The sequence below is a fragment of the Rattus norvegicus genome, chromosome 1 (genome assembly GCF_021556685.1).
Source record: "Rattus norvegicus strain SHRSP/BbbUtx chromosome 1, alternate assembly SHRSP_T2T, whole genome shotgun sequence".
NCBI classification, from domain to species: domain Eukaryota; kingdom Metazoa; phylum Chordata; class Mammalia; order Rodentia; family Muridae; genus Rattus; species Rattus norvegicus.
Window position 1 is genome coordinate 132,159,926 of NC_141534.1, and position 20,432 is coordinate 132,180,357.

General features: G+C 46.7%; 1 protein-coding gene across 2 annotated transcripts in view; it reads left to right on the forward strand.

The window, feature by feature from the left end:
• Pcsk6 (proprotein convertase subtilisin/kexin type 6) overlaps positions 1-20,432 on the forward strand; it is a 197,893-nt gene that overhangs the window by 157,420 nt on the left and 20,041 nt on the right. The window contains 2 exon segments of one of the 2 annotated variants that reach the window (NM_001439914.1): positions 15,375-15,554; positions 15,713-15,751. In NM_001439914.1, coding sequence (NP_001426843.1) covers positions 15,375-15,554; positions 15,713-15,751 — 219 coding nt within the window. 2 annotated transcript variants of the gene reach the window in all.

Below are 20,432 nucleotides of genomic sequence, written 5' to 3' on the forward strand. Positions count from 1 at the left end.
AATCTGGGGTAAATGCCAGGAAAGGCCATCCGGAGTATTAACGGAAGCTGTATGTTGTGATCAATGTGATCAAGAGGGAGGCGGGAACAAAGAAGGAGCTGTTCTGTGCTATAAACCTCAGAGCATCATCTGGCTTTTCAAACTATTAATCTACTCTGTTCCAGATAGCTTTGCCATGGGATGCAATGACACATGCCCGGTCATCCCAGAACTGGGAAGTGAGGACAGAAAGGTACCAGTACTGCCAGCTTACCTAGAGCACCATGTCAACCCCACACCTCAGGAAATAAAAGGAACGCTGGGTGAACACTGAGAGGCAGGGCACTTCATGTGTGAGGCTCTGGGTTCCATGGCACCATCACAGAGTTAATGACTTAATTAACTACTTAACAGCTGGCACTCACTGTTAAACTTGACAGGGTCACTAAGAAAAGCACCAAGCGTGCTGGTGTACCCGGGTGTAACACTTGTTACCCAGCACATACAGCGGTCTCCGAAGCAACCATTTTATTTTCCTTCGTATATTCATTTCTACTGCTGTGGTAAAATACTGTGACAACAGCAATTTAAGGGAGAAAGGCTTTATCTTGGCTTACAGTTCCAGAGGGACACAGTCCATCCTGGTGAGAAAAGTCTGGCAAGGAAAGTGCAGTGGCATATGCAGGAAGCTGACAGATTCCGCCACATCTGCACATGGGAAGCAATGCAAAATCAGCAAGTGAGGCTAGGCTGTACGTCCCCAAAGCCTGCCCCCAGTGCCATTTGATCACCAGCAAGGTTCCGTAACTAGGCCAAACAACACCACCGGCTGGAGATCAGGTGTTCAAATGCACAAGCTTATGGGGAACATTCTTCATTCAAACTATATTGCGTTCAGTTATACCTAATCAATCCTGCTCTGGAAATATTTAAGGAAGAATTCCAGAAACTTGCAGTTCCTATGCTTTCAAGCGTATGCTGCTCTGAGCAGGGCGATGACTCCAGTTCTGCTCCATCCAGGTGAAGCTGGGAGTCTTCCCTTTGCCCTCTGAATTCACACTGCCTACACTCCCTCACATAGTAGCTGGTTTAGGCTATCGAGTTAACAGTCTCACTAATTGAATACTGTGTCCGTGTTCAGTGAACTTTTACCTAGTTAATAGAGGCCCCAAAGCATAAGCAGAGTGAGGCTGGAGATTCACGTGCGCCAAAATGGAGCCATCCAGTGCTTCCTCTAGGTGTGAAGGTGAAGGTTCTTCACCTGCACAAGAAAAGGTATGCGAACGTGGCTGTCTTCTACAGTAAGAATGGCTTTTCCAGCCATAAAACTGTGAAAAAGGAAAGCTTTTACTCCTGGAAGTTACAGCCACAGCACAAGCTGAGTTCAGATGGTGACGGCATCCAACATGAGCATGAATGCACAGGGGGAGCTGTGTCTCCACGGAACAGGGCTATCTGCAGTTCCCAGCATCCACTGGGGGACAGGGAGAGCTGTGCCTCCACAGAACAGGGCTATCTACAGTTCCCAGCATCCACTGGGGCTTTCAGGCCATATACCTACGATGCCTTACCCAAATAATTAGAGTCTAGAATTTTTCGGTCCTTCTGGCATTTGAAATAGCATTGTTCAGGGATTTAATGACTACAAAGTCCAGGGTAAGTCTGTCTGTTGGTTGAGCGCTCTCTCCCTCTCCCTCTCCCTCTCCTACCTCTCTGCATGTGTACACACATGTGTTGCCATATGTGCCCTCCTCCCAGCATTTCGTGGTGCCCCTTGCCTTCCTTCCTCCTTTTTTGCCTTAATGAGGATTTAAAGTGCATTTTAAACTAGATATATTTCATATATATATATATATATATATATAGAGAGAGAGAGAGAGAGAGAGAGAGAGAGCGAGCGCAACTGCGTGTATATAATATATACACCGTATTTTTGGACAACAGACTTTTTGAATTGTAATTCACACATCATAAAAGTGACCTTTCTCCTCCAGTTCTTGAGGGGTTTTGGCTGTTTTCGTTTGGTTGTTTTGGGTTTTGTTTTGCCTTTTTTGAGACAGGGTATTGTGTAGTCCTGGCTGTCCTGGAACTTCTATAGGCCAGATTGGCCTCAAACTCAGAGGTGTACCTGCCTCTGCCTGCCACGTGCTGGAATTAACAGCACACGCCACCACAGACTGACTAATGTGTAGCCCAGACTGGCCTCAAACTCATGATTCTCCTACCCCCCCCCCACACACACACACTTCAGATGTATGTATTATAAATAGATGTGAATAGCCTTTTCATTCTTTTTACCCAAATCTTTGTGCTTAAACTTTGTAATTGGTTCTCTGGACCCCAGAGTTAAAAAACTGTTTGTTGAAGCATTAAACTGGAACTTGCATACTTGATTTTCTAGCCCTTTCCTCTTTTATTGTATTCCAACTAAAGTATTTCTTTCTGCATGTTAAGTCTGAGAGTGTGGGAGCTTTAATGGAGTCCTAATTGTTAATAACTTCTCGTATAGGCAAGAAAGGCGAGGAATTCAAGCTCTTAGCTCATAGATGTAATCCAACAGAACCTCCTCTCTCCATGCCCCATGTTGTCTTGTAATAAATTCCTGGCTCGGGGATCTTTAAGGTTTGCTTCAGAAATCCAACCCAAGTCCTCTCTTAATAGTGATTCTTCTTTAAAAGTAGGAATAGTTGCTTGTTGGGAATGTAACTCACCCAGGGGAAGTGCATTGGGAAGATAATGGATAGAGATGAAGCAGTTGACTGGCAGCCTCCACTGGCATTATCCGGGGATTATCCTTGGCCTCTGGCAATTATAGTCACCCACTGTGGCAGTAGGAGACCGCCTACTGCCAGTGCCAGCCCCAAGCAGGGTGTAAGCAGGTGGATTGGACTGTCTTCTGTGATGTCATGAATCTGACGTCAAAACAGTCAAAGCACACAACATGGGAATCCCTTGAGACCCGTTCTGGGAACAGCTGCGTAGTCCCAGTTCAGTCTTTGTCACCGTGGACTTGAACAGGCTTGCTGGACACCCTGAGGACTCATCCCTTCTGGTTAAATGCTTTGCTCAAAGCAGGGTCAAACCCTAAACCAACTGCCTGTAACAGCCGTTCTATTGGGTGTGGGCTCTGACTGATGTGGAGTGGCCCTGGGTGTGTCAGCCTTCTCTTCCTTGATCCTTTTTCATCTTCACCTTCCCTGTCAGAGCATGGCCTCTAGGGAATGGCAAATGTGAAGGCCCCAGGGAGTTGCATCCTCACACATTGGGGTGTGTGTGTGTGCAATGGATGGGGAGTTGCATCCTCACACATAGGGAGGGGTGCAGTGGGTGGGGTCTTTCTGCCTGATGTGCTTGCTGAATCCCCAGTGTCTGGCCTGACTGACTCAGTGACAGGGGACTGGAGAAGGGACATGTGCAGGGCTTGATTATTTCAGGAACTGGATTTCCCAGGTGACTGTTCACTCGCCTGGCTGCTTTGGGATCCAGCGTGGCATGGGTGGCTTCTGACATTGTATAGTGAAAGCTTTAATTAACATCTCAGTATGTGAGTTCTGCTTGAGGAAACCCACTGAGAGAAAGTTGCCTATCCAGTAGCAAGTGATAGTTCTAGCAAGTGTGCTTACTTTAAGAGACGGGCGGGGAGTGGGAGAAATATAATCCATACTAAGGGGTTGGTTAAGAAGTGGTTACAGGGCCGGGAAGATAATTCAGTCAATAAAGTGCTTGCTATGTAAGCACAAGGACCTGTGTTTGATCCTTAGTGACCACATAAAAAGCCAAGCAGAGTAATGCAGGCCTGTAACACTAGAACAGAGAGAAAGGAAAAAGGGGAACCCCTGGGGCTCACTAGTGCTTAGCCTGTTTGGCAAACTCCAGGCCAGTGAGAGCTTGTCTCAAAAAAAAAAACCAAGGTTGATAGCCCTTGAGAAACAGCACCCAGTGATGAACTCTTGCGGCCTACCCCTCTCTCCTCTCTCTCTCTCTCTCTCTCTCTCTCTCTCTCTCTCTCTCTCACACACACACACACACACACACACACACACACACACATACAGAGAGAGAGAGAGAGAGAGAGAGAGAGAGAGAGAGAGAAATGGTTATTCATGTAGTGAAATATTTTCCTTAGAAAAAGAAAAACCCTGATGTTTTTAAGTTTTTAGCTATTAATTTATTAATCCTGAGAACATGTCGAACATCAATTGTTTGACACACTTTGGCACACTTACCAGGTACCGAAGCTGATGTAAGAACAGCACATTTCCTGCAAAGAATGACCTAGTAAATAAATAACCCCTGAATGCAGTAAATATCATGTAGCACTAAATGGGAAGGAGATGACACACCGCATAGAAATAGCCGTGTGTGGAAACACACATGCGTAGAAAGTAACCCGAGAAGCCCATGCCAGAGTGGTTACAGATGACTTTTATTTTCCCTTTTATGTACTTCAATATTTAATAAGCCGTCTTCTATAAGTAGCGGAAAATAACTTTTTAAAAAGGAGTCATCTTCAAATTCCTTTCGTGTTTTTTTTTTCTTTTTTTTTTTTTTTTTTTTTTCGGAGCTGGGGACCGAACCCAGGGCCTTGCGCTTGCTAGGCAAGCGCTCTACCACTGAGCTAAATCCCCAACCCCTCCTTTCGTGTTTTAAGCCCTGTACTCTTTGCCGTGTTATGGAATAGTGTGCATTTTAAGACTTGTTTTGTGTTATGTGTATTATGTGTAGACTTGTGCACTGAGCACAGGCGCTGTGGAGGCCAGAAGAAGGCGTCAGCTCCCCTGGATGCGGGCAGGTATGAGCCACAGGACACAGAGCTAGGAAGCCAGCGTGACTCCTCCCTGAGAGCAGCAAGCACTCTTAGCCAGTGGACCATCCATCTATCCAACCCCTGGAACAGTTGTATTCATGTCTTATGATGGCAGGAAACTGAAATAGCATCAGAGTATAAGAAAAGGGGGAGAAACACATTCGGAGTGACAGGTAACCTTAGGACAGGTTGCAAAGCTCATGCCATACTGTTGGGAGCACACGCTGGTTCCTGTGGTCCTACTTCCTGAAAACTTATTTTCCGTGTTCCTACTTCCCAGCTCCACGATTTCGTAGCAGATTGCCTGGGCCCTCAGAGGCGCTCATAAATATCTTGCAGATTTAAGGAGCAAAACTACAGAGCAGATGTGAGCAAAGCACTCCTTGTTTCCCTTGGCTCCCTGCCGATGCGACTTGCACCGTGTGCTTTGACGCATCTTTGAAGACCCACCATTTGTTTTGAGCAAATTTGTTTTGAGTAAATTTGTGAGCCTATAAAGTGCTTGCAATTTTTTACCAAATCGGAAAAGTGTTTGGCTCTTAATCCCTTGCAAAGCTATGCAGCTTCTCGCAGTAGCATAATGCAAGGTTAACCTCTTAGGGTTCTTACACTGACAGTCTCAGGCTGTGAGGTGATGTGCTTCCAAGAATGTAGCCTGCAAGTACACTTAGGAGGGGAGCTGAGCATGGTAGCCTGTACCTGTAATCCCAGCAGGCAGAAGTCCCAGATAAAAGGAGCCTCTGAGACCCTACCTTAAAACAAAATCCAAAATGACATATTCAGTCAGGTGTGGCGGTGAACACCTTTAATCCCGGCACTTGAGAGGCAGACAGATCTCTGTGAGTTCAAGGACAGCCTGGGCTACAGAGTGAGTTCCAGGACAACCAGGGCTGTTATACAGAGAAACCCTGTCTCAAAAAGAAAAAAGAAAGAAAAGGAAAAAGAAGACATTGCGTCAGATTTTACTTATCAAGTACCTTGGTGGCAGTTCCCCTATACCGGCTGGTATTCTGGTATGTAAAATTGATTTCACTCCTCTGCAGGCGCAGAAGCTAAAGAACAGAGGTGCAGCCCCTCTCCTGAATGTTACCTAGCTTGTAGAAAGCAGAGCTAGGATGCACACTGCGTCTGCCTCTCTGCTTCCCTCCTTAGGATGCAGGTTCCATCATAGGTTGCAAGGTCACAGCACTGTGTATGTGCAGTCTTACCAGTTGGGAAGCAACCTAAGTGCCCACCCATGGGGGCACCATGTAAGTAAATAACATTCCCTCTGCAGGCGGCAAGGGAATGACCCCATGGTGTATAGCCATGGAAATAGAAGGGCACAGCGGGGGCGCTGCAGTGGGTGTTAATAATGGAAGTGGGTCAGTATATGTGTTCATGCGTGTGCTTGAATTACGATAAAATACATGGGAGGTGCTGAAGAGATGACTTGGTTAGAAAAATTCTTGCTGTGTAAGCACAAAGGCTTGAGTTAGGATCCCCAGCGCCCACCTAAAAGCCATGTGCTGCAAGTGCATCTGAAACAGCAGTGGCGGGCAGGTGCCTAGAGCTTGCCAGCCAGTCGGTCTGGCCAAGTCAGTGAGCTCTGAGTTCAGGGAGAGACCCTGCCTCACACACAAACAGGGCAGAGGCGTGGCAGGGGCACGGTAGGAGTGTGGCAGGAAATATGGTCGGTGTGTATGGTTTTAAGAAAATCAATCCAAGGGCCTGTATTAAAATTGAAGTCTTCCTTCCACCCCTGAGTGGCAGCCTCCCTTCTCCCCCCCTCCAGCAGGGTGGTGCCTGGGAGGGCTTTTCTGTTTCCTCCACTATTGATCCTGGGGATAGAACAGCTTCTTTTGTTTGTCCTCCCGAAACTGTTTCCTAAAATAAGACTCTAATTTTGGAGAGTTGGCTTTGTGGGTGTTTTTTGGAGACATCCTATAGGACTGAAATAACTCTTGGCTAAATTATAGATTACTGAGCCCTTGGGCTCCGTCCTTCAGTAACCACGGTCCCTCTGTAATCACCGTTCACCACGCAGTAGTTAAAGAGCCCAGACTGCTTTGCGGTTTGAAATATAGCTTTAATTTGATCCTAAGGAGTTTGGGATGGATAGAGTCATTGCCACATTTGGCAGCTGTGTGAGACAGTGTCACAGTTAAGTGTGTACCTGTGGAACGTGTGAAGGGTCTCAGCCACCATGTGTCAAAAGGAGCCAGACCTTTTAGAAGTCCACACAGTAGGAAACCTTCTCCTTCAAGTGCAGGGACGCTGCCTGTACACCTCCTCTAATGCTGCCCAGGTCAGGCCAGCCACCGGTACTGCAGGGTCTGACACGGGGCAAGGCCTAATTCTGTCTTCTGTGGCTACAACAAAATACTCAAGGCTTAGTCATTTACAGTGATTAGAGGTTTACTTGGCTCATGGTTCTAGAATCTAGGAAATCCAAGAACATGTTACCAGCATCTGGTGAAACCATTTTGCTGCATCAAAATGTGGAGGAGGGTATCCCACGGTGAGTCAGCTAGTGTCTGTCAGAGCTAGTGTGCTGGCTCTGCTCTTGATCACTTCTCCTTACACATCTCCTAACGGGGTCTGGTCCTTATTAGATAATCTACTCCTAGTGATTTCTCCAAGTGCACCCCCAAATGTTACTATTATGAATTAGAGGATTATGTTTACAACATTTGAACTTTGGAGGGGACACATTTAAAGGATAGCAGGCAATTTGGGGGCTGTAACCTTAGGACTAGCCGAAACAAAAAAACATAGTCACAAATGAGTCGCCCGTGTAACAGATTACCACACCATGGCATGGCAAGTTGTAGACCCACCCTGGCTATCACTCTGTCTACTGTTCTGCTAGAAGCCAGGTAGTCACAGGGGCGTGTGGCACATTGATGGACATGAGTCCTCCGTGTGGAGATTTATTGAGCCTGAGAGATTGGAGCAAAAGCTAAAGTTGTCCTGGCTGAGCTGCCCCCATTGCAAAGCAACCTCTGAAGAGTTTTCTAGAGACGGGTGCCTGTCTTTGTAGCAAAGAGATATCAGGAATGGGTGGGGGGTGGCGAGGGTGACAGTCAAACTCACCCCAGAGGATGAGCACAGCACTACTCCACCTAAACAAACAGGGTTCCTAGGGCTGCTGTTCGGGAAAGAAGCCCTGAAAGGGTGAACCAGCCCACTGACGTCTGTTACTTGGCTTTGGGCATGTTTTCATGATATCAGGAGCCACCTGATGGCGTGGTGATGACTCAATGCTAGAGCGCTTGCTTAGTGCAGGTAAGGCCCCAAGAGCCACGCCCAGCATTACACATGCATGTGCACACCCACAGGAGATACCTGGGAATCTCGGGTTAAGCACACTGCTTCTTGTCACACTTAGCATACTTCGACACATGGCTGCTGTTTCTACTTGGAGGAGGAAGGTAGAGCAGGATCCCCACCACCCCCAGGGTGCCCTGCCGTCCTACTCTGGCTTCCCCGTACCTGTTTCATGCCCCTCTGGCGGAGCCCAATCTTGCCACTTACCTTCCTGTTTTTCAAGCATAGTTTCCATGCCCCAGCTTCAGTGGGCATTTGGGTTTGTCCCCAGGACCTCTCTCACCTCCTATTTCCATACCATCAACTGGGCTGGCTATAGACTAACAAGCCTGAGACCAGATCCTTTATGCTTTAGAGCAGAGGATCCAAATAGAATGGCCCTTGAGTGCAACCTAGTGTCCCATGGGAAGCCAACAGACAAGGCTCCTTGCTACGTCTGATACCTAAGTCTGCCCCAGAGGCTTGAATAGCTAGCTATTGCCAGTTTGTGAGAGCAGAGCATCTTTAAAGACAGCTGTGGTGAAAGGGGGGCAGGGAGCCAAATCAGTCCAAATCAGCCAGCCTCCCCAAAACAGGCTCAGGGAATACAGGAAGCTCAGGGAGAGAGGTACCCTCACTTTTAGGAAGGAGATGTGGCCCAGGCTATAGGCTTACCTGGTGTATTAGTCAGTCAGGGGTCTCCAGAGGAACAGAACTGACAGGGTAAATCTACAGATACAGAGAAAGGGGATTTAGTGGAATAGCTTACAAGTTGGTGGTTCAGCTAGTCCAACAATGGCTTTCTACCAACAGAAGGTCTAAGAATCTAGTAGTTGTTCAGTCCTCAAGACTGGATGTCCCAGCTGGTCTTCAGTATATGCTGGAATCACCAACTGTGAGAGTTAGCAGATTTGGTGACTTGGTATATCAAACTTTTGACAATGTGGAAAAGTAAGGAAACTGTTGCTGCTGACTGGTTGCCCCTCTGGATCAACCGGAAAAGGAAAAGAATGAGCTCCCTGATAAAAATTAGCTTCTAGCATCTCAGAACATGGTGAAGGGCAGTAATGAATTCAGTGATAAAATGCACTAGCTCCAGACAGCCACCATCTTAAGGTTTCTAAGTGTTCTCTGGAAGAGACTCTTCTCTCCGCAGAGCTCAAGTGATAGAAAATTAAATCAAGGCCCTCATTTATAAGGTTGGCTAAATTATAGCAAAGATTCAAGTCCCAGCCTAGGAGGGTTTCTTTGTTAAAGTAAGGAAGGGTACATTGATTGGTAAAGGGTGGAACCATGTAACTTGGGATGGAGATGGATGGAAAGACCCAGGAAAAGCTGAGAACTTTGAACCATGAGATTCCAAAGGGCTTATCTCACCTGAAGAAGTGTTCTCTCCACTCTCAGGAGAACATAGACTCCCACTTCAGCCCTGAAATATTACCTGTTCCACTTTTGACTAAGGGAATCAGTCCTTCATCATCTGCTAAACCAACAATGACTTTCCCTGACAGAGACGCCAGATAAGACATTATCGATGTCCCTCAGTCTCCACCAATTGTTGCCTCGAGACCTACAACCAGACTCAAGGCTCAGCAGGCTCCTAGAGGGGAGGTAGAAAGTGTATTTCATAAGGAAATACTCTACACTACTAAAGAGCTTAATAAGTTTGCTAATTCATTCAAGCAGAAGTCTGAGGATGTGTGGGAATGAATTTTAAGGGTATGGGATAATGGTGGAAGGAACAAAACCCTGGATCAGTCTGAGTTTTTTTGATATGGACCCACTGAGTGGAGATTCTAGGTCGAATATGGAAGGTCAATTAAAATGGTGTCAAACATTTGCTTGAATGGTTAGCTGAAGCATTCGTCAAAAGGTGGAAATGTTGACAATCCCTTGGCTTAGTGTTGATGAAGGGATTTCAAGGCTGAGGAAAGTTGCAGTGCTAGCGTGGGTACACGTGTAAAACCGAATCCTCCACAATAGGAAAGCCAGAGGACATGCCCTTTACTAATCCTATGAGCTGCAAAGGGGCACCAGCACATTTGAAGAGCTTTCTTCTTGACCTTTTCCTTGTGCCAGGCCTCAGGGGCTGAGACGCTGCTGCTCAGTTGAGTGAGTGAAATGCAAGGCAAGGTGATGGTAGTTATCGCAACGAGCAGCACACACACAGCGATGTCCGTGATGGCCTGACCCATAATGGTCAGCACAGGCAAAGGGATTTTTATGATGGCATGATTCGTATGGGCCGATGGTACTGGCTAATCAATCATAGCATTTCCAGGAATGAAACAGGTAAGCCTATTGAATTTTTGTTAGATCTGTATAAGTGGAAAAATTCTCAGATGAAAAAGGCAGCATTGGATCTTGGCAAAGGGGAATCTTGGCCTGTGAACCAATGTCCAGACTTGAGCTGGTTTACAGACCTAGAACACCTTGAATAAAGGAATAGCCAGTTTCCCCTATGGACCTTGATAAGATACCCAAGAGTTTCACTGTTAGCTTTTCTCCAGTGCTTCCCCAAAGGGACCTAAGGCCTTTTACAATGGCATATGAGAAGAAAGGAAACAATCAGACTTTCTGGGGTCTATTGGATACTGGTTCTGAATTAACACTGCGTCTGGGAAATCCCAAGAAACACTGGGGCCCTCCGATTAAAGTAGGGGCTTATGGAGTTTTGGCTGACGTCTGATTCATAGTAGGTCCAGTGAGTCCCCCAAATCCCCTAGCTCCAGAATGTATAATTGGGATAGACATACTTAGAAATTGGCAGAATTCTCACAATGGTTCCCTGACCTGTGGAGTGAGGGCTGTTATGGTTGGGAAGACCAAATGGAAGCCTTTAGATTGCCTCTGCCAGGGAAAATAGTGAGTCAAAACAGTATCACATCCCTGGAGGAACTGCAGAAATTACTGCCACCATCAGGAACTGGAAAGATGCAGGGGTGTGGGTTCCACCACATCTCCCTTCAGCTCTCCTGACTGGCCAGTGCAGAAGGCAGGTGGGTCATGGAGAGTGACAGTTATCAAAGCCTCAACCCAGTCGTGTCTGCAGTAGCAGCTGCTGTACCAGCTGTGGTGTCCTTACCTGAGCAGACGAGCCCGTCTCCTGGTTCATTGTACACAGCTATTGATCTAGCAAATGCCCTTTTTCTTGGTGCTTGTCCAGAAAGGCTTCCAGAAGCAGTCTGATTTCTGTTTTCAAGGCCAGCAGTATACCGTTACAGTAACTCAAGGACACATTAACTCCCCAGCCCTGCATCATAACTTAGTTCAGCGGGATCCTGATTGTCTCTTCCACACAGTATCACTTCGGTTCACTATACTGATGACTTTATACTAGATGGACCAAGTGATATGGAAGTGGCACCCACTTCGGACTCCTTGATAGCACACATGCACTACATACAGTAGATGGAAAATAAATCCAACCTCAATTCAGGGGCTTTCTACCTTAGTGAGATTCTAAGGAGTCCAGTGGTGTGGGGCATGCAGAGAAATTCCTTCTAAGGTGAAGGATAAGTTACTGCACCCTGCCCCTCCCAACAAGAAAGAAGCATAACATTCAGTTGACCTATTTGGATTCTAGAGATAGCACATGGCTTTGGTACATCACTCCAGATGATATAACAAGTGACTCAGAGAGCTGCTAGCTTTTTATGGGGCCTGTTATAGAAGAAGGCTCTTCATCAAGTCCAGGCTACTGTGCAGGCTGCTCTACCACTTGGACCCTGTGATCCAGCAGACTCCATGATGCTTGAGGTATCAGTGGCAGCTAGAGATGCTGTTTGGAGCCTTCCCATGCCCTTATAGGTGGATCACAGCAGAGAGAGCCCTTTGGGATTTTGGAGCAAAGGTCTATCATCATCTGCAGACTACTATTCTCCATTTGAGAGACAGGTCTTGGCTTGCTATTGGGCCTTGGTGGAAACTGAATGCTTGATAATGGACTACCAAGTTACCATGTGACCTGAGCTGCCTATCATGAGCTGGGTGTTATTGGACCCACCAAGTTTAAGTAGAGTGGGCACGGCAGCAACCCATTATCAAATGGAAATGGTATATATGTGATGGGCCCTGAGTATGTCTGGAGGGCACAAGCAAGTTGCATAAAGATTCCCGAATACCAATAGTTTCTACTCCATTACAATGCCATCCGCTGCCAAGCATGAACCTATAGCCTCATGGGGTGTTCTCTCTGATCAGTTCACTTAGGAAGAGAAGACTAGGGCCTAGTTTGCTGATGGTTCTGCACAAGATGCAGGCAGCACCCGGAGGTGGATAGCTGCATCATTACAATGCCTTTCTGGACATAAGCAATGGGAAATCTTCACAATGGGCAGAACATTCGGCAGTATGCATGGCCATACATTTTGTTTGGAAGGGACATAACCTGATATGAGATTGTTCACTGATTTCATGAGTTAGAGCAAATCAATCAAGTGAATGGTCAGGGACTTGAAACAATCATGATTAGAAGACTGGTGAGAAAGACATCTGGGGAAGAAGTATGTAGATGGATCTCTCCAGATGGGCAAAGGATGTGAAGAGATACTTGTGTCCCATATAAATGCTCACCAAAAGGTGACTGAAGCGAAGGAGTCCAGTAATCAAGTAGATAGATGACCCATTCTGTGGACAGTCGGCCTCCATTCTGTGGACAGTTGGCCTTTTTCTTACGCCATCCCTGTCATTGCTCTGTGGACCTATGATCAAAGCGGTGACAGAGATGGGGGTATGTATGATCTTGATAACATGGGCAGCCACTCACCAAGGCTGAACTGGCTACAGCTGCTGCTGAGTGCCAGATCTGCCAACAGCAGAGACCCAACAGTGAGCCCCAGACATGGCACCATTCCCTAGGATGGTAGCGAGTTGACTACATTGGGCCGTTTTCTCTGGGAAAAGGATAACACTTTGTTCTTGCTGGAATAGATACTCATTCTGGTTATGGCTTCGCCTTTCCTGCATGTATTACTTCTGCCAAAACCATGATTATGGACTTACAGAATGCCTTATTTACCCTCATGGTATTCCACACAGTATTACTTCTGACCAAGGAATGAACTTCATAGCTAGAGAAGTGCAGCAATGAGCCCATGATCCTGGAATCCACTTGCCTTACTATGACACAGTTACAGCATCAGTTATGTACATGTTTTGAATCAGTGTCCAATATACACACAGTACAGTTTCTCCCCATAGCCAGGACCCGCAGGTCCAGGAATCAAGGTATAGAAAGGAAATGGTTCCACTCACTCATTATCACCCATAGTGACTCACTAGGAAAATTTTCCTTCCTGATCCTTCTGCCTTCAGTTCTGCTGGTCTAGAAGTTTGGGTTACAGAGTGGGGAGTGCTCCTGCCGGGAGAAACAGCAAACATTCCACTGTAAGGGAAACTTAGACATCCCGCTGGCCACTAATAAAGGAGTAACAGTGTTAGGAGGAGTGATTGATTCCAGTTACTAAGAGGAAACTGGATTGCCTCTCCACATTAGAAGAAAGGAAGATTATGTCTGGGGTGCCTGAGATCCTTTGCAGTGGTTCTCAACCTTCATAATGCTGAAACCCTTTAATACAGTCCCTCTTGTTGTAGTGACCCCAACCATAAAGTTATTTTCTTTGCTACTTGGTTACTATAATTTTAATACTGCTGTAACTCATGATGTGGATGCCTGTGTTTTCCAGGGGTCTTAAGCCATCCCTAAGAAAAGGTTGGGATCTTAACCCACAGGTTGAGAACCACTGCTTTAGGGCATCTCTTGGTGCTACCATGTCCTTTGGCTAAAGTCAATGGGAAACTACACCAACCTAACAAAGATAGGATGCCAAAGGGCACAGAACCTTCAGGAATGAAGGTGCGGGACACGTCTCTAGGAAAAGCACAAGGCCTGCTGAGGTGCTTATCAAGGGTGGAGGAAATACAGAACAGGTAATGGAGGAAGCTACCAGTGCATACAAACTAAGACCACGTGGCCATTGCAGAACCAAGAAATATAGCCGATATGAGTGTTTGCCATATTTTGTGAAGATGTATTTGAACAGATATTTGTGTTTTCTTTCCTCAATTTATCATTTAATATATTATCAATTTAGAGAATATCAGTGGTTATCATATTTAAGTCTGAGATACTCTACGAATCTCCCTCCAGGGACATTGCCACCTCTTCCAATTTTTAATGCATTTGTGGTTATACGAGGGATTGTTATATCATGTTAGGTGTAATTATGACATGGTTATTGTTTTCATTTGGAAATTAATCATGATATAAAGAGATGTGATTGTATAAAGTTGACAAGGACTGGACTTCTGGTGGCTATTCTTGGTTGTCACCTTGACTACATCTAGAATATCTGGAATGAACTAAAACTCATGTGGCTGGGCACACTTAGAAAAGGTTAACATCATCATCATCATCATCATCATCATCATCATCATCATCATCATCATCATTATTATTATATCAAGAGGCCTCAGTAGCTGTAGATATTGGCAAATTTGAAAACCCATTCCAGATACCTAAATTCATCCTTATCCTTCTGTTGCTTTAGAACCACTTCTGGAACCAAAGTCTGTATTAGTCATGGTTCTTTAGAGGAACAGAACTTATAGAATTAGTGTGTATATATGGAATAAACATATCCAATCTATTTATTTATATCACATACACAGGATTAATTAAAAATGTGGTTTACAGTTTACAGGCTGTGGTTCACCTCGTTCAACAATGGCTGTCTGCCAATGGAAGGACCAAAAATCCAGTAGTTAGTTATTCAGTCCACAAGGCTAGATGTCTCCGATGATCTTTAGTATACACCAGAATCCCAAGGTAGTAGGCTCTAATGCCAGTGATGCAGGCAGGGAGAGAAAGCTTCCTTCCTTCATGTCTTTTATACAGGCCACCAGCAGAAAGTATGGCCCGGATTAAAGGTAGATCTTCCCAACTCAAAAGATCTGGATTAAAGGTGTATTTTATTACCTCAAAAGATTGAGATAAAAAGTGAGTTGGAAGTGGTAGGAACATTTAAAATGATTTAGTCTAGAAAAGACCCCTCACAGGTGTACCCAGCCATGTGGATTTTAGTTCATTCCAGGTGTAGTCAAGTTGACAACCAAGAGAAGCCGTCACACTGGGTCATCGGGTGGGGGGAAATGATGTAACGTCAGAGAGCCGGCTATAGGGGTTGAAGTAAGGCAGCATCTGATTCCCTTAATGAGTGACGGACGCTGCCGCACACGCTCAGTATCTGCAAACACATCCCGAGCTTTGGGGGATAACGATGGTTTTGGTGCCTTCCAGGAAAGTTGAAAGAATGGAGCCTCATTTTATATGGCACTGCAGAGCACCCATACCGCACCTTCAGCTCCCACCAGTCTCGCTCACGGATGCTGGAGCTTTCAGTCCCGGAACAGGAGCCTCTCAAGGCTGAGGGACCACCACCGCAGGCAGAGACTCCAGAAGAAGAGGAAGAGTACACAGGTAATAAACCTGAAGGAGAGGAGATGGGTACCCTCCCAACTAAACTTTTCACTGTAGCTCTCAAAGATGGGGCCCTTGCAGGCCAAAGGTGGGGTTTTGGTTGTAAGTCTTACCTTGCCTGGAAGTTGTAATAATGACAGTAATTTGCACTCACACAGCTCCTTCCATCCAAGGCTCTCCTAACACTTTACAGACCAGTAAGTATACTTCAAACCAGTAAGTACTCTCTGACCCTTCAGGCTAGGCCACCGAGCTCCTTCCAGTATGCCCAACCAGAACTGGGGCTTGCCCTGGGTTAATTAGCTTAGCTCCAGGGTTGCCCCCTTTCTTCAAAGTCCCTCATCACAAGACCCAATATTTGGACTTCTCAAGTCCATCCACTTTGAGCAACCAGAAATGAGAGGGAAGCCTGGGGTCCAGGAACTTGTTTCCAAAAATGGAGCTGGTGATTGAGAAGTGACCACTCTCTAGGGCCACTCTCCTGGTACCCAGGAGAGATTGTCAAGAGGTGAATCAATATAGACGAATGCTATGCAAAAACGTCTTCAAATGCTCACCGCGTGTAAAGACCCATGGTGCAGTGGCCTCTACAGCTATCCCATTGGCATGATGGCCTCTGTCTCTAGATCACTGGCTCATTCGAAAGGTGGCTAGAAGCCACAGTAACCCAAAGATGTCTTTGGACACCGCCAGTCTCTGGACAAAGCGCAGATGTTACTTGAGCTTAAAGAAGCTCATTTTCCTCTGGGTCATCCCACAGCAATTGTATGGTACTGGTTGTTTCTGGTTGGGCATATTTTTTCTTAGCTAAATGTCCTAGCTACTTGACAAATGATGGGTGATATCTCAGAATATGGATAACTAGATGGATAACTTCTACCAATACATCAAGCGTTAACCCGGGTCGATTCCATTTTAAATTTTTTCTGCCACTCCTTTAAAACAAAACATTGAATTATGTATGGGCTAATCTGCTGTTTTCCCTTGTGATTTATAAACCATGGTGAGATTCAGTAATTATTAATAAAGAGCTAATTTTCCCTCCTCAAAACCTGCTACTGACTCCAGCCATGCACACTGGCTTCTCACCCTTACGCTGTTCTGCTCTCAGAGCACATGGTCCCTACCCAGCACGACCTGGATGAAGGGAGAGGTTTCTGTGGGAATAAGATGTGTTTCTGGCTCTTGGGAAAGCTCCCTGAAGTAGACTGGAAGGAGAGACTGGGAGGGGGAGACTGGAAGGGCAGCCCAGTCACAGAGGCAGGCAGAGTGACAGAGGGTGTCATGGCATGAATGGCCAAGCAGGAGGAGTGACGAACATCGAGCTTCTTTAGAGTCCCAAGAAAGGGTAAGGGGGCACAGGCTGTGGCTTTCAGAACAGGGAAAGCTAGTCATTGATAAACTGCACATTTGTGGTGCATCATGGCAATGATGCCATGGCTGTCATTGGCTTCACCTGGACCTTATGGATGAGAGAGCCATTGCCATATGAAGAAAGACGGAGAGAGTCCAATGGAGCAGTGGTCCCAGGAACCAGCAGGAGGAGACGAGAGACAGACAGGAGAGGCCAACACTCCCTGGGACAAGAAATAGAGGAAGTGAAAGAGGACACAGAAGGGAATATTTGTAAATAACAAGGACCCCAAGTAGCAGCTGACAAGATTGCCCACCACAGGAAAATGTGGCTTCCACAGAGGGTACTCAGCACTGCAGCAGCCCGTTTTCTATTGCTATAACAAAATCCGCAAAGCTGAGTGCTTATACAAAAAAAGGATTTCTTTAACTCAAAAATCAGGGGACTAGAAATGCAGCCTACCTGTCTTTATCTCCGAGGACATACTTTTGGCTGCTTCACAAGAGAGTAGAGATTCAGGAAAACCATGGATAATGTATAAGGGCCAAGTGGGTGGCAAGGTCATTCTATAGAACCTGCCCTTGCTGGAACTAACTCAGTGTTACGTTAGCATTAACCCCTTCCGAGGGCAACATTCAAAGTGCTCTAACTACCTTGCACTGTGCGCCCCTTGGGTTTTCATCTTGGGGACAAGCACCTAAGAGGAAATAGTTAAAAGAAGGAACAGTTTATTTTGGCTCATGGTTTCAGAGGCTCCAGTCCATGTTTGCTTAATAGTGAAACAAGATGGAGAAGGTGGGCAGGGTGGAGATACACACTGATGGCAAACAGGAAAGAGAAGACAGACAGTGCCCCAGGGAGGCCCCACCTTCCACGGTTCCACTACCTCCCCAAATCTGCCAGCATTTTGAATCCATCAGTGGCTGAACCTTGACTAGGTCAGAGGCGTCATTGTTCCAGCCCTCTCTGGAAGCATCCTTACAGACACACACACAGGTGTAAGGAGCTTCTCTCCTAAGCATCCCCCAAGCCCGGGATTAGACAAAGCTAGTCATCACCCTAGGGGTTCCACAGCCTTAGCACCATCCCACTGAGGACCAGATTCCAGCCCACTGGGGTCTGGGGGAAAGGGCGTATGAGCAATGACATCAGCCAGTAGGGTAGAGGACCAGCGGACAAGTGGACCGGGAACCAGAAAGCCTGGGTGTAGCAACCTCAGCAGGCAAGATGAAGGATGAAGCTCAGGGAAGCTATGAGGAAGCGGGTAGTAGAAGTGAATCGCTCAGAGCGAGGGCCAGCCTATAGTGACCGAGCCATCTGGTGGTGGCAGGAGAGACAGACCTCCACAACCACCACCAGAACATATCAGGATACTCCACTGAAGAGCAGATCCTGGGCTGGCCCCACCTGAGAGACCAGGCTCAGCCTCTGAAATCTACTCCCATAGCAGGTAAAATAAGACTCCCCCAGTTAGGGTGTACCTAGGCAGCTAGTAGACCTGAGCTCAGAAAGGATGAAGGCAGGATATAGGGTGGGGTTCTTACAAGCATGTGACCAAACTTATTGGCGTGAAGGGGAGCCTGGCTTGGGGAAAGAACCATTGAGCAAGGGAAAATGAGTGGACCTCACGGCGCATGCCTACAATCCCAGGAACTTGGGGTGGGGACTCATCTGAGGAGAGTTCATGGCTTACCAGGGCTGCAGAGTGAGTTCAAGCCAGCCTGGTCAACTTGCAGAGTTTCTCTCTCAAAAAAGTACGTGTGGGCAGTATTGCTCAGTGGTAAAGCACTTACATGGCGTTTGTGCAGCCACAGGCTCAATCCCTAGTCTTGGAAAGACAGGAGGAGAGAGAGAGAGAGATAGAAGGGATGGGGAGGAGAGAGGTAGGACACCAAGTTGCTTTCCTGATTCATTGATTTGGTTTCTTTCTTTTTTTCTTTTTTTTTTTTTCTTTTTCCAACCCTGGACTTGCCCCACAAAGGACAGGAAATTGGCTTTTCAAATTAGCCTGTGTTGGTTAACCCCATGGGGTTGTGATCTGCCATTAGCCTAGCTGTTCAGAACACTCAAACACTCCTTTTGCTGGGAGCTCCATGTGCTGCACAGCACACTGACTCCGGAAGCCAGGCCTCGGAGTCACTTTCAGCTAATTGAGGAGAGATGCAAAGCAGACATAATTACAGATGGTGACAAAAACAGATGCTCTCTGAGAGAATGGGTTACAGCTGGACACCAGCATTCCTGGGAGAAAAGGGGTGGTTGGGGCGAGGTAGCTGGCTAACCAGGTGGATCTGATTCAACGAGTTTCATGAGTGAGATGAAGTTTGATATTTGGCTTTTAAAGCCACCCAGAAAGACACATGCTGGCTGATTGGTTGGTTTACAAATTTGATAGCTGCCCTTGGCTGGACAACGTCATATCCCAGCCTCTCCAACTGAGGGCTGGCTGCTGCCCGTGTCCTTGATGCTGTATCAGAGTTCTGCTGCCCCAGCTCTCATGTGGACTCAGCCAAAACTTCCCACCGTGGGAAGGCCTGAGAGGCAGGGACAGGCAGAGATGACAAGTGATATCAGCATCCTGTGGACCAATGCTGGGGAAGGCCCAGTCCAGGGATGCTGAAGGCCATGTCTGTTTAAGGACTTGCTAGGACATTTGCCTACAGATGGTAAAGACATCTGCCCTTGCCCCTCCTCTCCTTCATCCATACTGCCACATCTCTGCCACATTGTAGGCAGAGATTCACCTCACACCTGCTCCACACAGACACATCCTAGGTACTTGCAGGGAACAAGCTAGACTCCATTCTGTTTGACCCCACTCTGTCTGTGAGGAAATGGGGCTCGTGTTCCTGTCTCCACAACATGCTTCATCTTTCTAAGGTGGAGGTAATTGTTACTGAACTCAGGGGACATCGTCTGTACTCTAAAAAGCCGAGTTTGGCCACTTGTCCTTAAGAAGCCAGTTAAACCAATCAAATGATTATTAAAAATCAGGAAAGGGAGATTTATTCAATGTGGCTGCATTAGAAAATGGGGCAGGGAGATCATCCTCTGACCCCACAGTTGACCATGTTCACGGTCCTGAAGTGAGATTAAAGTGTAGATCGGGGGCGCATCTAAGCAGTCCTGGGACAGCTTGTGATTCCACACACCATTGTCCCATCATTGTCTGGGTTTCAGTCCTATACCCTAAGGTGGTCTGATAAGTTATAAACCACTCTGTGGTGACAAGCTCCCCCTTTAGGTGATTTTTTTCTCCTTCCCAGCATGAGATTCCAGGGGATGTCTTATTTCTCTGGAGTCTGTCATTTCAATGGTCTCACTGTCAGACTGAGAGACACAGCTCTTTAAAGTGTCTTCCTTTCCACCATTCTGGTTGCACTTTTACCTACTGCCTTCTGGGTTGTACAGAGAAAGCACGGGGCCACGGAGAATGCTGCCATGCCTTGTGTGTGTGTGAGAAGGAAGGTGGCCAAGCAGTAGTCCGATGGAATGAGGAGTTGACATTTCCCCAGAGCTGACTC